Source organism: Protopterus annectens, chromosome 1.part1 (genome assembly GCF_019279795.1).
Source record: "Protopterus annectens isolate FY-2018-M chromosome 1.part1, PAN1.0, whole genome shotgun sequence".
NCBI classification, from domain to species: Eukaryota; Metazoa; Chordata; order Ceratodontiformes; family Protopteridae; genus Protopterus; species Protopterus annectens.
The window spans coordinates 823,664,537-823,682,312 of NC_056726.1; the positions used below are offsets into that span (position 1 = coordinate 823,664,537).

The following is a 17,776-nucleotide window of genomic DNA, read 5'->3' on the forward strand; positions in this document are numbered from 1 at the left end:
CAAACACCCAAGAACTGTCACTAAAAACATGAGCAACGTGAAGAACCCACACCAGGAGAGTGCAGTGAAGAAAGAACTACATCTTACAATAACAAACATCCAGGAACTGTCACTAAAAACATGAGCAACGTGAAGAACCCACACCAGGAGAGTGCAGTGAAGAAAGAACTACATCTTATAATAACAAACATACAAGAACTGTCACTAAAACATGAGCAACGTGAAGAACCCACACCAGGAGAGTGCAGTGAAGAAAGAACTGCATCTTATAATAACAAACATCCAAGAACTGTCACTAAAAACATGAGCAACGTGAAGAACCCACACCAGGAGAGTGCAGTGAAGAAAGAACTACATCTTATAATAACAAACATCCAGGAACTGTCACTAAAAACATGAGCAACGTGAAGAACCCACACCAGGAGAGTGCAGTGAAGAAAGAACTACATCTTATAATAACAAACATCCAAGAACTGTCACTAAAAACATGAGCAACGTGAAGAACCCACACCAGGAGAGTGCAGTGAAGAAAGAACTACATCTTATAATAACAAACATCCAAGAACTGTCACTAAAAACATGAGCAACGTGAAGAACCCACACCAGGAGAGTGCAGTGAAGAAAGAACTACATCTTATAATAACAAGCATCCAAGAACTGTCACTAAAAACATGAGCAACGTGAAGAACCCACACCAGGAGAGTGCAGTGAAGAAAGAACTGCATCTTATAATAACAAACATCCAAGAACTGTCACTAAAAACATGAGCAACGTGAAGAACCCACACCAGGAGAGTGCAGTGAAGAAAGAACTACATCTTATAATAACAAACATCCAAGAACTGTCACTAAAAACATGAGCAACGTGAAGAACCCACACCAGGAGAGTGCAGTGAAGAAAGAACTGCATCTTATAATAACAAACATCCAAGAACTGTCACTAAAAACATGAGCAACGTGAAGAACCCACACCAGGAGAGTGCAGTGAAGAAAGAACTACATCTTATAATAACAAACATCCAAGAACTGTCACTAAAAACATGAGCAACGTGAAGAACCCACACCAGGAGAGTGCAGTGAAGAAAGAACTACATCTTATAATAACAAACATCCAAGAACTGTCACTAAAACATGAGCAACGTGAAGAACCCACACCAGGAGAGTGCAGTGAAGAAAGAACTGCATCTTATAATAACAAACATCCAAGAACTGTCACTAAAAACATGAGCAACGTGAAGAACCCACACCAGGAGAGTGCAGTGAAGAAAGAACTACATCTTATAATAACAAACATCCAAGAACTGTCACTAAAAACATGAGCAACGTGAAGAACCCACACCAGGAGAGTGCAGTGAAGAAAGAACTGCATCTTATAATAACAAACATCCAAGAACTGTCACTAAAAACATGAGCAACGTGAAGAACCCACACCAGGAGAGTGCAGTGAAGAAAGAACTGCATCTTATAATAACAAACATCCAAGAACTGTCACTAAAAACATGAGCAACGTGAAGAACCCACACCAGGAGAGTGCAGTGAAGAAGAACTACATCTTATAATAACAAACATCCAAGAACTGTCACTAAAAACATGAGCAACGTGAAGAACCCACACCAGGAGAGTGCAGTGAAGAAAGAACTACATCTTATAATAACAAACATCCAAGAACTGTCACTAAAAACATGAGCAACGTGAAGAACCCACACCAGGAGAGTGCAGTGAAGAAAGAACTGCATCTTATAATAACAAACATCCAAGAACTGTCACTAAAAACATGAGCAACGTGAAGAACCCACACCAGGAGAGTGCAGTGAAGAAAGAACTACATCTTATAATAACAAACATCCAAGAACTGTCACTAAAAACATGAGCAACGTGAAGAACCCACACCAGGAGAGTGCAGTGAAGAAAGAACTACATCTTATAACAACAAACATCCAAGAACTGTCACTAAAACATGAGCAACGTGAAGAACCCACACCAGGAGAGTGCAGTGAAGAAAGAACTACATCTTATAATAACAAACATCCAAGAACTGTCACTAAAAACATGAGCAACGTGAAGAACCCACACCAGGAGAGTGCAGTGAAGAAAGAACTACATCTTATAATAACAAACATCCAAGAACTGTCACTAAAAACATGAGCAACGTGAAGAACCCACACCAGGAGAGTGCAGTGAAGAAAGAACTACATCTTATAATAACAAACATCCAAGAACTGTCACTAAAAACATGAGCAACGTGAAGAACCCACACCAGGAGAGTGCAGTGAAGAAAGAACTACATCTTATAATAACAAACATCCAAGAACTGTCACTAAAAACATGAGCAACGTGAAGAACCCACACCAGGAGAGTGCAGTGAAGAAAGAACTACATCTTATAATAACAAACATCCAAGAACTGTCACTAAAAACATGAGCAACGTGAAGAACCCACACCAGGAGAGTGCAGTGAAGAAAGAACTACATCTTATAATAACAAACATCCAAGAACTGTCACTAAAAACATGAGCAACGTGAAGAACCCACACCAGGAGAGTGCAGTGAAGAAAGAACTACATCTTATAATAACAAACATCCAAGAACTGTCACTAAAAACATGAGCAACGTGAAGAACCCACACCAGGAGAGTGCAGTGAAGAAAGAACTACATCTTATAATAACAAACATCCAAGAACTGTCACTAAAAACATGAGCAACGTGAAGAACCCACACCAGGAGAGTGCAGTGAAGAAAGAACTGCATCTTATAATAACAAACATCCAAGAACTGTCACTAAAAACATGAGCAACGTGAAGAACCCACACCAGGAGAGTGCAGTGAAGAAAGAACTACATCTTATAATAACAAACATCCAAGAACTGTCACTAAAAACATGAGCAACGTGAAGAACCCACACCAGGAGAGTGCAGTGAAGAAAGAACTACATCTTATAATAACAAACATCCAAGAACTGTCACTAAAAACATGAGCAACGTGAAGAACCCACACCAGGAGAGTGCAGTGAAGAAAGAACTACATCTTATAATAACAAACATCCAAGAACTGTCACTAAAAACATGAGCAACGTGAAGAACCCACACCAGGAGAGTGCAGTGAAGAAAGAACTACATCTTATAATAACAAACATCCAAGAACTGTCACTAAAAACATGAGCAACGTGAAGAACCCACACCAGGAGAGTGCAGTGAAGAAAGAACTACATCTTATAATAACAAACATCCAAGAACTGTCACTAAAAACATGAGCAACGTGAAGAACCCACACCAGGAGAGTGCAGTGAAGAAAGAACTACATCTTATAATAACAAACATCCAAGAACTGTCACTAAAACATGAGCAACGTGAAGAACCCACACCAGGAGAGTGCAGTGAAGAAAGAACTACATCTTATAATAACAAACATCCAAGAACTGTCACTAAAAACATGAGCAACGTGAAGAACCCACACCAGGAGAGTGCAGTGAAGAAAGAACTACATCTTATAATAACAAACATCCAAGAACTGTCACTAAAAACATGAGCAACGTGAAGAACCCACACCAGGAGAGTGCAGTGAAGAAAGAACTACATCTTATAATAACAAACATCCAAGAACTGTCACTAAAAACATGAGCAACGTGAAGAACCCACACCAGGAGAGTGCAGTGAAGAAAGAACTACATCTTATAATAACAAACATCCAAGAACTGTCACTAAAAACATGAGCAACGTGAAGAACCCACACCAGGAGAGTGCAGTGAAGAAAGAACTACATCTTATAATAACAAACATCCAAGAACTGTCACTAAAAACATGAGCAACGTGAAGAACCCACACCAGGAGAGTGCAGTGAAGAAAGAACTACATCTTATAATAACAAACATCCAAGAACTGTCACTAAAAACATGAGCAACGTGAAGAACCCACACCAGGAGAGTGCAGTGAAGAAAGAACTACATCTTATAATAACAAACATCCAAGAACTGTCACTAAAACATGAGCAACGTGAAGAACCCACACCAGGAGAGTGCAGTGAAGAAAGAACTACATCTTATAATAACAAACATCCAAGAACTGTCACTAAAAACATGAGCAACGTGAAGAACCCACACCAGGAGAGTGCAGTGAAGAAAGAACTACATCTTATAATAACAAACATCCAAGAACTGTCACTAAAAACATGAGCAACGTGAAGAACCCACACCAGGAGAGTGCAGTGAAGAAAGAACTACATCTTATAATAACAAACATCCAAGAACTGTCACTAAAAACATGAGCAACGTGAAGAACCCACACCAGGAGAGTGCAGTGAAGAAAGAACTGCATCTTATAATAACAAACATCCAAGAACTGTCACTAAAAACATGAGCAACGTGAAGAACCCACACCAGGAGAGTGCAGTGAAGAAAGAACTACATCTTATAATAACAAACATCCAAGAACTGTCACTAAAAACATGAGCAACGTGAAGAACCCACACCAGGAGAGTGCAGTGAAGAAAGAACTACATCTTATAATAACAAACATCCAAGAACTGTCACTAAAAACATGAGCAACGTGAAGAACCCACACCAGGAGAGTGCAGTGAAGAAAGAACTACATCTTATAATAACAAACATCCAAGAACTGTCACTAAAAACATGAGCAACGTGAAGAACCCACACCAGGAGAGTGCAGTGAAGAAAGAACTACATCTTATAATAACAAACATCCAAGAACTGTCACTAAAAACATGAGCAACGTGAAGAACCCACACCAGGAGAGTGCAGTGAAGAAAGAACTACATCTTATAATAACAAACATCCAAGAACTGTCACTAAAACATGAGCAACGTGAAGAACCCACACCAGGAGAGTGCAGTGAAGAAAGAACTACATCTTATAATAACAAACATCCAAGAACTGTCACTAAAAACATGAGCAACGTGAAGAACCCACACCAGGAGAGTGCAGTGAAGAAAGAACTACATCTTATAATAACAAACATCCAAGAACTGTCACTAAAAACATGAGCAACGTGAAGAACCCACACCAGGAGAGTGCAGTGAAGAAAGAACTGCATCTTATAATAACAAACATCCAAGAACTGTCACTAAAACATGAGCAACGTGAAGAACCCACACCAGGAGAGTGCAGTGAAGAAAGAACTACATCTTATAATAACAAACATCCAAGAACTGTCACTAAAAACATGAGCAACGTGAAGAACCCACACCAGGAGAGTGCAGTGAAGAAAGAACTACATCTTATAATAACAAACATCCAAGAACTGTCACTAAAAACATGAGCAACGTGAAGAACCCACACCAGGAGAGTGCAGTGAAGAAAGAACTACATCTTATAATAACAAACATCCAAGAACTGTCACTAAAAACATGAGCAACGTGAAGAACCCACACCAGGAGAGTGCAGTGAAGAAAGAACTACATCTTATAATAACAAACATCCAAGAACTGTCACTAAAAACATGAGCAACGTGAAGAACCCACACCAGGAGAGTGCAGTGAAGAAAGAACTACATCTTATAATAACAAACATCCAAGAACTGTCACTAAAAACATGAGCAACGTGAAGAACCCACACCAGGAGAGTGCAGTGAAGAAAGAACTACATCTTATAATAACAAACATCCAAGAACTGTCACTAAAAACATGAGCAACGTGAAGAACCCACACCAGGAGAGTGCAGTGAAGAAAGAACTACATCTTATAATAACAAACATCCAAGAACTGTCACTAAAAACATGAGCAACGTGAAGAACCCACACCAGGAGAGTGCAGTGAAGAAAGAACTACATCTTATAATAACAAACATCCAAGAACTGTCACTAAAAACATGAGCAACGTGAAGAACCCACACCAGGAGAGTGCAGTGAAGAAAGAACTACATCTTATAATAACAAACATCCAAGAACTGTCACTAAAAACATGAGCAACGTGAAGAACCCACACCAGGAGAGTGCAGTGAAGAAAGAACTACATCTTATAATAACAAACATCCAAGAACTGTCACTAAAAACATGAGCAACGTGAAGAACCCACACCAGGAGAGTGCAGTGAAGAAAGAACTACATCTTATAATAACAAACATCCAAGAACTGTCACTAAAAACATGAGCAACGTGAAGAACCCACACCAGGAGAGTGCAGTGAAGAAAGAACTACATCTTATAATAACAAACATCCAAGAACTGTCACTAAAAACATGAGCAACGTGAAGAACCCACACCAGGAGAGTGCAGTGAAGAAAGAACTACATCTTATAATAACAAACATCCAAGAACTGTCACTAAAAACATGAGCAACGTGAAGAACCCACACCAGGAGAGTGCAGTGAAGAAAGAACTACATCTTATAATAACAAACATCCAAGAACTGTCACTAAAAACATGAGCAACGTGAAGAACCCACACCAGGAGAGTGCAGTGAAGAAAGAACTACATCTTATAATAACAAACATCCAAGAACTGTCACTAAAAACATGAGCAACGTGAAGAACCCACACCAGGAGAGTGCAGTGAAGAAAGAACTGCATCTTATAATAACAAACATCCAAGAACTGTCACTAAAAACATGAGCAACGTGAAGAACCCACACCAGGAGAGTGCAGTGAAGAAAGAACTACATCTTATAATAACAAACATCCAAGAACTGTCACTAAAAACATGAGCAACGTGAAGAACCCACACCAGGAGAGTGCAGTGAAGAAAGAACTACATCTTATAATAACAAACATCCAAGAACTGTCACTAAAAACATGAGCAACGTGAAGAACCCACACCAGGAGAGTGCAGTGAAGAAAGAACTACATCTTATAATAACAAACATCCAAGAACTGTCACTAAAAACATGAGCAACGTGAAGAACCCACACCAGGAGAGTGCAGTGAAGAAAGAACTACATCTTATAATAACAAACATCCAAGAACTGTCACTAAAAACATGAGCAACGTGAAGAACCCACACCAGGAGAGTGCAGTGAAGAAAGAACTACATCTTATAATAACAAACATCCAAGAACTGTCACTAAAAACATGAGCAACGTGAAGAACCCACACCAGGAGAGTGCAGTGAAGAAAGAACTACATCTTATAATAACAAACATCCAAGAACTGTCACTAAAAACATGAGCAACGTGAAGAACCCACACCAGGAGAGTGCAGTGAAGAAAGAACTACATCTTATAATAACAAACATCCAAGAACTGTCACTAAAAACATGAGCAACGTGAAGAACCCACACCAGGAGAGTGCAGTGAAGAAAGAACTACATCTTATAATAACAAACATCCAAGAACTGTCACTAAAAACATGAGCAACGTGAAGAACCCACACCAGGAGAGTGCAGTGAAGAAAGAACTACATCTTATAATAACAAACATCCAAGAACTGTCACTAAAAACATGAGCAACGTGAAGAACCCACACCAGGAGAGTGCAGTGAAGAAAGAACTACATCTTATAATAACAAACATCCAAGAACTGTCACTAAAAACATGAGCAACGTGAAGAACCCACACCAGGAGAGTGCAGTGAAGAAAGAACTACATCTTATAATAACAAACATCCAAGAACTGTCACTAAAAACATGAGCAACGTGAAGAACCCACACCAGGAGAGTGCAGTGAAGAAAGAACTACATCTTATAATAACAAACATCCAAGAACTGTCACTAAAAACATGAGCAACGTGAAGAACCCACACCAGGAGAGTGCAGTGAAGAAAGAACTACATCTTATAATAACAAACATCCAAGAACTGTCACTAAAAACATGAGCAACGTGAAGAACCCACACCAGGAGAGTGCAGTGAAGAAAGAACTACATCTTATAATAACAAACATCCAAGAACTGTCACTAAAAACATGAGCAACGTGAAGAACCCACACCAGGAGAGTGCAGTGAAGAAAGAACTGCATCTTATAATAACAAACATCCAAGAACTGTCACTAAAAACATGAGCAACGTGAAGAACCCACACCAGGAGAGTGCAGTGAAGAAAGAACTGCATCTTATAATAACAAACATCCAAGAACTGTCACTAAAAACATGAGCAACGTGAAGAACCCACACCAGGAGAGTGCAGTGAAGAAAGAACTACATCTTATAATAACAAACATCCAAGAACTGTCACTAAAAACATGAGCAACGTGAAGAACCCACACCAGGAGAGTGCAGTGAAGAAAGAACTACATCTTATAATAACAAACATCCAAGAACTGTCACTAAAAACATGAGCAACGTGAAGAACCCACACCAGGAGAGTGCAGTGAAGAAAGAACTACATCTTATAATAACAAACATCCAAGAACTGTCACTAAAACATGAGCAACGTGAAGAACCCACACCAGGAGAGTGCAGTGAAGAAAGAACTACATCTTATAATAACAAACATCCAAGAACTGTCACTAAAAACATGAGCAACGTGAAGAACCCACACCAGGAGAGTGCAGTGAAGAAAGAACTACATCTTATAATAACAAACATCCAAGAACTGTCACTAAAAACATGAGCAACGTGAAGAACCCACACCAGGAGAGTGCAGTGAAGAAAGAACTACATCTTATAATAACAAACATCCAAGAACTGTCACTAAAAACATGAGCAACGTGAAGAACCCACACCAGGAGAGTGCAGTGAAGAAAGAACTACATCTTATAATAACAAACATCCAAGAACTGTCACTAAAAACATGAGCAACGTGAAGAACCCACACCAGGAGAGTGCAGTGAAGAAAGAACTACATCTTATAATAACAAACATCCAAGAACTGTCACTAAAAACATGAGCAACGTGAAGAACCCACACCAGGAGAGTGCAGTGAAGAAAGAACTACATCTTATAATAACAAACATCCAAGAACTGTCACTAAAAACATGAGCAACGTGAAGAACCCACACCAGGAGAGTGCAGTGAAGAAAGAACTACATCTTATAATAACAAACATCCAAGAACTGTCACTAAAAACATGAGCAACGTGAAGAACCCACACCAGGAGAGTGCAGTGAAGAAAGAACTACATCTTATAATAACAAACATCCAAGAACTGTCACTAAAAACATGAGCAACGTGAAGAACCCACACCAGGAGAGTGCAGTGAAGAAAGAACTACATCTTATAATAACAAACATCCAAGAACTGTCACTAAAAACATGAGCAACGTGAAGAACCCACACCAGGAGAGTGCAGTGAAGAAAGAACTACATCTTATAATAACAAACATCCAAGAACTGTCACTAAAAACATGAGCAACGTGAAGAACCCACACCAGGAGAGTGCAGTGAAGAAAGAACTACATCTTATAATAACAAACATCCAAGAACTGTCACTAAAAACATGAGCAACGTGAAGAACCCACACCAGGAGAGTGCAGTGAAGAAAGAACTACATCTTATAATAACAAACATCCAAGAACTGTCACTAAAAACATGAGCAACGTGAAGAACCCACACCAGGAGAGTGCAGTGAAGAAAGAACTACATCTTATAATAACAAACATCCAAGAACTGTCACTAAAACATGAGCAACGTGAAGAACCCACACCAGGAGAGTGCAGTGAAGAAAGAACTACATCTTATAATAACAAACATCCAAGAACTGTCACTAAAAACATGAGCAACGTGAAGAACCCACACCAGGAGAGTGCAGTGAAGAAAGAACTACATCTTATAATAACAAACATCCAAGAACTGTCACTAAAAACATGAGCAACGTGAAGAACCCACACCAGGAGAGTGCAGTGAAGAAAGAACTGCATCTTATAATAACAAACATCCAAGAACTGTCACTAAAAACATGAGCAACGTGAAGAACCCACACCAGGAGAGTGCAGTGAAGAAAGAACTACATCTTATAATAACAAACATCCAAGAACTGTCACTAAAAACATGAGCAACGTGAAGAACCCACACCAGGAGAGTGCAGTGAAGAAAGAACTACATCTTATAATAACAAACATCCAAGAACTGTCACTAAAAACATGAGCAACGTGAAGAACCCACACCAGGAGAGTGCAGTGAAGAAAGAACTACATCTTATAATAACAAACATCCAAGAACTGTCACTAAAAACATGAGCAACGTGAAGAACCCACACCAGGAGAGTGCAGTGAAGAAAGAACTGCATCTTATAATAACAAACATCCAAGAACTGTCACTAAAAACATGAGCAACGTGAAGAACCCACACCAGGAGAGTGCAGTGAAGAAAGAACTACATCTTATAATAACAAACATCCAAGAACTGTCACTAAAAACATGAGCAACGTGAAGAACCCACACCAGGAGAGTGCAGTGAAGAAAGAACTACATCTTATAATAACAAACATCCAAGAACTGTCACTAAAAACATGAGCAACGTGAAGAACCCACACCAGGAGAGTGCAGTGAAGAAAGAACTACATCTTATAATAACAAACATCCAAGAACTGTCACTAAAAACATGAGCAACGTGAAGAACCCACACCAGGAGAGTGCAGTGAAGAAAGAACTGCATCTTATAATAACAAACATCCAAGAACTGTCACTAAAAACATGAGCAACGTGAAGAACCCACACCAGGAGAGTGCAGTGAAGAAAGAACTACATCTTATAACAACAAACATCCAAGAACTGTCACTAAAACATGAGCAACGTGAAGAACCCACACCAGGAGAGTGCAGTGAAGAAAGAACTACATCTTATAATAACAAACATCCAGGAACTGTCACTAAAACATGAGCAACGTGAAGAACCCACACCAGGAGAGTGCAGTGAAGAAAGAACTGCATCTTATAATAACAAACATCCAAGAACTGTCACTAAAAACATGAGCAACGTGAAGAACCCACACCAGGAGAGTGCAGTGAAGAAAGAACTACATCTTATAATAACAAACATCCAAGAACTGTCACTAAAAACATGAGCAACGTGAAGAACCCACACCAGGAGAGTGCAGTGAAGAAAGAACTACATCTTATAATAACAAGCACCTAGATGGACTATCCCAGTCAACAAATGTAAAATAAAATAATAAATAAATATGGTTCTCTTTGTGGTTGTCTGTTGCTACTTCCTTTGCCTTCTGTGGTCTATTAATTTTACATATTTATGCATTTACACATTCATTACAATCAATGTGTATATCTGTATAGTACAAGGCAGTAATCATCAAGTGAAGTTTATTTATTTCTTTGTGTTTGTTTTCTGGGCTAGAGCACTGATTTCCATGGACCTTTTTCAGAATCAGGCTGGGAGCGGTGTCTGGTGAAGTGACCTGGGAGTGGCGTCTGGTGAAGTGACCTACTCAGAGTTACATAGTTAGGCAATGGACACTGAGTTCTTAACAAATGCAATGACTCTGTAGTATTATGCTGTGATGGGTACTGTTGAAAAACAAAAAACATACCTGTTCCTTGGAAACAAAAACTGTCTCATTGAACACTGTCCATGTAACAGACTGAAAACAAGGTGGAGTTGTCAAAGAACCATTGTAGCGAAAATAGCGATCCAATCTCACAGGCAGCAGATCATTGGCATTGACAAACGGAACTGTGGTTCTGCTCCCTAGAAAAAGAGCAGACTGGTCAGTGCTGAAGTCATTATTAATGAACATTAGTATATCAATGCATAGTTTGAAATAATAGCATTAACACAAAATAGTTTGTGTGCAGCAAACGGCTGGATCAAGAAGCCTTTTTTGTACTTGGGTAAGTGATACGGCGTCTTGCAGCTGTAAATTTTGCTTGAATCTAAACTCTACCTCAGATGATATGAAAGTATTAAAGACTGAGTAACAAATTGTTATGTAATCAGCAGCACAAGGATTGTTCATGAAATGATAGCAGGTTGTGAACCTTATTTAACAAGCATCTTGTAATATTCTTTCTGAAACAGCAGTGGCCCAAACATGTTACTACTGCAAAAGAACAAACTAGCCATTTTGTTTGTTACGTAGGGAAATGCAACAGGCAAAAATACCATTTAAAATGTGGCTCAAAAAAGCATACAGACATTATTACAAAAAAAAAAATATATGATTACATTACACTAATCAAGTTAAAGCATGAGCAGAATAAACAGGCCAAAAATAGCAGTTAAATAAGCAAAGAGCAGAGAGGTCAGATTACACTACATTTCATGAAGTATCTTACACTGACCACAAACAGAGAAAACACGTGCTACAGATGTAATAAGCATCTACCTAGACTTAAAAAATCAATGTGTAGTGCTGAGTGTAATCAGATTTACATAAGAAAGTAAACATTAATGGCATGTGCAAAAGTAAAAATGGTAAAATGGGAGATGGGGAGAGAATACGTTGTGTGGTTGCGGCAGAAGGCTCCAGTCAGGTGCACAATGAACATTAGAAAAGCAGGACTGTGGACAGGGTAGAAGACTGGACTATGGACAGGTTAGAATAACTTATTTTGGGAAGCTAGTCCTGAATTAATTTATGAATCAATTAAGGGGCAGCAAATGCTACCCCCCCTCACGCATAATTTAAAGGCATATTCCATTTCACAGTTGAATAACTTCACACACACACACACACACACACACACACACACACACACACACACACACACACACACACACACACACACACCAAAACTGGAAGTCTATACACTACTGTGAGAAATGATGACTTCCTTGTGCAGACATGGTTATCATGCCCAGCACTGTAATACGTCAGTATTCATTATGACACACTTATTTGAGTTTAGCCAGAGTTAAAAGATAAACCTTTTAATAAGTTGGTGTACAGTCTCCTAAGTATGTTACAGAACTCCCAGATGGTGAACTCATAGGTTATTCTAGCTGTTGCGTGGAAACTGGAGTTTGTACAATATAAGGAATTGGCAAGGGAAAATTTTTTCTGCAACTATTTCACTGCAGCAAGCACTCTAACCAGTTTTAATCATTCCTATAGCAGGTGTGCCTTCCAGTTCTTGCAAAGAAAACAAAAATCTTCAAGTGGCCTACTGTTATTCCAAAAGGAATTTTTTAACTTTCTCTCCAGTTGATTTCTGATCCTTGAATGGTACCAACATACGCTTCAGGAGACTCGCATAATGCTTTCTTAATTTCCACCAAAGTGTTACTTGCCAAGTTAATATTTATAAAATCACTTAAGTGACTCTGGAGAGTCTGATTATTCAATGTTTCCAAAAATGCTTTACAAATTTAGCTCATTATTGTCCCACGCTAGACCTCCTGACTGACTAATATTAACAGGACATTGTTCTGCCTTATAGTCTAAGTGCCTAATATATGATGTAGCTGATGTGATTGTTCTAGTTGTCCGTAGTCCTGTACCTGTTACTCAGTCCTAAAGTCATAACACTCTTCCCCTATAGTTCTGTACCTGTTGCTCCCAATCTTAAATTCAGAATACTGCTCTCCCATAGTCCTGTACCTGTTACTCCAATTCTAATGTCACAATACTCCTTCCACATAGTCCTGTACCTGCTACTCCCAGTCCTAAAGTCAGAATACTCCTCCGCCATAGTCCTGTACCTGTTACTCTCTATCCTAAAGTTAGAATACTCCTTACTCATAGCCTGTACCTGTTGCTCTTAATCCTAAATTCAGAATACTGCTCCCCCATAGTCCTGTACTGTTACTCCAATTCTAATGTCAGACTACTCCCACATAGTCCTGTACCTGTTACTCCCAGTACTAAAGTCAGAATACTCCTCCCCATAGTTCTGTACTTGTTACTCTCTATCCTAAAGTCATAGTACTCCTCCCACATAGTTTTGTACCTGTTGCTTCCAGTACTAAAGTCAAAATACTGCTTCCCCATAGTCTGTACCTGTTACTCCCAATCCTGAAGTCAGAATACTGCTCCCCCATAGTCCTGCACCTGTTATGCCCAATCCTAAAGTCAGACTACTCCTCCCCCATAGTTCTGTAGCTGTTACTCTCAACCCTAAAGCCAGAATACTCCTCCCCCATAGTCTGTACCTGCTACTCCCAATCCTAAAGTCAGAATACTCCTCCCTCATAGTCTTGTACCTGTTGCTCTCAGTACTAAAGTCAGAATACTCCTCTCTCATAGTCTTGTACCTGTTACTGTCACTACTAAAGTCAGAATACTCCTGATCAGTATCCTATTCTTCAGTGATGAATGTGTCTTCTCATCTAGAGTGATTTCTTAGACCTCTGTAGTTGTCATCTTATAAGAACAGAGGAACAATACCAGGCAAGTTAACATAGGGACCATAAGAGGTCTAACCATGTACACCTTTATGTAGACACACTTAAAAGTGACTGCCACCTTTTATGAATACTTAACAGTGTCCATGTGCCATGTTAAGCAGGGCATCCATGATAATCATGATGTAAATTTGTGTCTACCCATCTAGTCATCAAGACTATTTTATTTATTTTTATTTTACATTTGTTAACCGGGGGTGTCTGACTGAGCCAAAAAGGCCCTTTTTCAGCAGAGGCCGGGGAGAAAAGCTCCACATAGAAAAATTACAGATACATTTAGATATTTCAACATGAACAGTATACACATAAATTACAATAGACATTTTTACAGTGGTATGCAGCACATCAGCAGTTACAGTGGAGAGAACAAACAAGAAAATATTAATTTAAAAATAAAGGTAATTAATAGATTTGTGGTGTACAGCTGAAATTTGGAACATAGGTAGAATACATACATAGTACACAGGTACAGTACATACATTGTATCTTAGCCAGTGTTTGTGAGTAAGAGTGAAAACTATTATCAAGTACTCTAGGTTTAGTATGTGTACCTTATCTGCTTTCACTAGCCTGGGGAGCAGTCATGGCACTGCCAACTTTGCTTCAGATGTTGCCTAATGAGGTTTTTAAAGGAGGCTTTGGACGATGTGTTTTGTATGCTAGTGGGGAGAAAGTTCCATTTTTTAGCCCCTGAACTACTACGTAGTGTGTCTCCAAAGCTATTGTAGCTGTTGGTGACTTCTAGTAGTAGTTTGCTTGATGATCTAAGAGGCCTTTTGTCTGAGTGATATTATACTAGGTTTTTGAGGCCAGAACACTAATTGGGGAGGTAATAGAATGACAGAGGCAGAACTGATTGTAGTTTAGGAGGTTGGGCAGTTCAAGCCAGTGGAGCTGTCTCAAAGCAGTACAGTGATGAGTTCTATATGAGCAATTTGCATCAAAGCGGGGAATTCTGTTATAGCAGGCTTCCATTTTTCTTAGTTCAGTTTTGTTGAGATTAATCAGAATGGGAGATGCATAGAGTAGGATGGATAGAAGTTGGGAGCGAGCAATGGCTGATCTTGTGTTGTTGATAAATGGTTTGATACGGTAGAGTGATCTCAGTTTGGCATGTACTTTTTTAATAGTTAAGTTAAGATGACTCTCACATTTTAGGTGGGAGTCTATGGTTATTCCCAATAGTTTAGCCTGTGCCACTGGAGTGATTAGAGTAGCATTTGTGGAGTTGTTAAGGAATTGACTCTTATCAGTGTTTTTGTTAGAACTGGTTATAATCATAAGCTGAGTTTTCTTTGGATTGAGGATAAGTTGGGCTTTGGTAAGGTAGTTTTCAACGTCAGAGAATGCTAGTTGAGTTGTTTGCAGGAGGGTGGGAATATTTTATTCAGCACAGAATAAGGTAGTATCATTTGCATACTGAAAGATAGATGCATGCTGTGTGGAGGTATGAAGGTCATTTGTGAAGATTGTGAATAGTAGTGGTTCTAAGATAGAACCCTGTGGGACTCCTATAGTTATGGGCAGCTGAGGAGAGAGAGAATTTTCCCATTTCACAGCTTGGTACCTGTCAGTTATGTAACTTTTTAACCAGGTAAGAGTGGAATTTGATAGGTGATATTGGTTTAGTTTGACTAGTAGGATTTGGTGCGAGACTGTGTCAAATGCTTTGAACATATCCAAAAAAAGAGTTGACACCTGCAGGCCTTCGTTTTTGAGATGGTTTACTGTGTCTGTGAAGCAGAGGAGGGCTGTAGTGGTACTATGGGCAGGTCTGAAACCATGTTGAGTAGGTGACAGGATGTTGCTGTCTAGGAGATATTTTAACACCTGGGTATGGATGCATTTTTCTAGGATTTTGACCGGGAGGAGAGTAAAGCTATGGGTCTGTAGTTATTAAGTTCAGTGGAGGTCCCATCGTTATGTAACGGTGTAGCATAGGATATTTTCCAGAGTTTGGGCACATGGTTTTCAACAACTGATCTGTTTATGAGAGTGGTGATTGGGATAGCAATAGCATCTGCTGTGAGTTTCAAGAAATAGCTGGGGAGTAGGTTGGCTGCTGTTGATGAGGTTTTTAGTTTGGACAGCATACTTTTGATTGAAGTGGTGGATATTGTTTAGAGGGTAAAGCTTGTATTAGTGTTATTTGTGTTTGGGGGATTAGTGAGGTTGGAACTGTCCTGTGATACTAAGGATAGAACTGAGTTCACAAAGTGGGAGTTGAATTGTGTTTCAATGGGAACTTTAGTGTCAGGGGTGGTTGGTTTGAGAGTGGCCTTTTGGGTAGAGTTTAGTAGCTGGTTTACATTTTTCCAAAAATTTTGGGGGTTGTGTTGGTATTTAGTTTGCACTGCAGTGTAGTAAGATTTTTTTGTCCTGCCTAATGCATTTTTTTTTTGCACAGTTGCGCAGTTCTTGGTACTTAGTTAGGCTTTGTGTTTCTTTGTTTTTTTGATAGTAAAGCCAGGCAGTGTCTCTGGACTTGAGGATTTGTTTGGTTTCTTTATTGAGCCAGGGGTTTGTAGAGGTTCGAACCTTGATTTTGCACAGTGGAGCGACAGTGTCTAGGTGTTGTAGAAATGTTTTGTTGAAATATGCTACAGCCTGGTCAAGTGGATTTTTAGGGGGGGTCCAGTCACAGTTACAGAGTAAAGTATTGAGGACCTCAGGAGAGAATTTATTTGTCTTTCTAGTGGATTTATAATTAGTGATTTTGCATATGCTTGTTTTACTACGTATAAGGTATATGTTGTGGTCACTTAAGGTGTCTGGGAGACTGCCTGTGTGGGGGTACAATGTGGGGTTGTTATGACCCAGTCAAGGATGGATTCCCTTTTAGATTTTTTATCACCTCTAGTTGGAATTTGGACTAGCTGCTGGTAGCCATGGAGATTTATTAGATTACTTTGTGGTTCTGATATACTGGTGAACCAATCTAGGTTAAAATCCCCAAGAATAAGGGTTTCTTGTGAGTATGTGGAAGAACACCAGGATAAGAAGTCTTCAAGGCTAGTAGGTGTATTACCAGAAGGAATATAGATCACAATTGTGGTGATGATCTTTTTAGGGTGAAGTTGAAGTTGTGAGATAAGTATTTCCTAATTATTGGGGGAGGGGTAGGAGATTGGTAATTGACATACAGTTAAGTTGGACTTATACAGTAAGGCATTTACGAAGTGGTCTGTCTTGTCTAATGATATTGTAGCCACTGGGGAGAACTTCTGAGTTAGCTATGTTTTTATTTATCCAGGTTTCTGTTAAAGCAACTATGTCTGGGGAGTAGTGTGCTATTGTGGCCTGGAGTTCAGGTATTTTATTTTTGATACTTCTAATATTAATATTTAGCATTAAAAGATGGTTGGTTTTACTGCTGTTGTTGATTTGCCCAGGGATTAAGATAGTGGGGGTGTTATGTTCTGACATTTGTGTTGGAGCAGTTTGTGTTGGACAGGATGGATTTGGGCCTGGGTTGGGGTGGATGTCCCCATTTATGGTGAGCCTGGTGTTAAAATCGTGATGCACATGTTGGAGTTTGGTGATGAGTGTGAGAAAGTATTGTGTTTTTTTGGAGTAGGAATGAGAGGATATGTGTTTAGTTTTT

At 39.3% G+C, this 17,776-nt stretch overlaps 1 protein-coding gene across 1 annotated transcript in view; it reads right to left on the reverse strand.

Annotated features, from left to right (window-relative positions):
* The window catches only part of CA9 (carbonic anhydrase 9), a 733,318-nt gene that overhangs the window by 322,403 nt on the left and 393,139 nt on the right, over nucleotides 1–17,776 (reverse strand). The window contains exon 6 of the mRNA XM_044087344.1: nucleotides 11,360–11,517. Coding sequence (XP_043943279.1) covers nucleotides 11,360–11,517 — 158 coding nt within the window. The remainder of the gene's footprint in view (nucleotides 1–11,359; nucleotides 11,518–17,776) is intronic.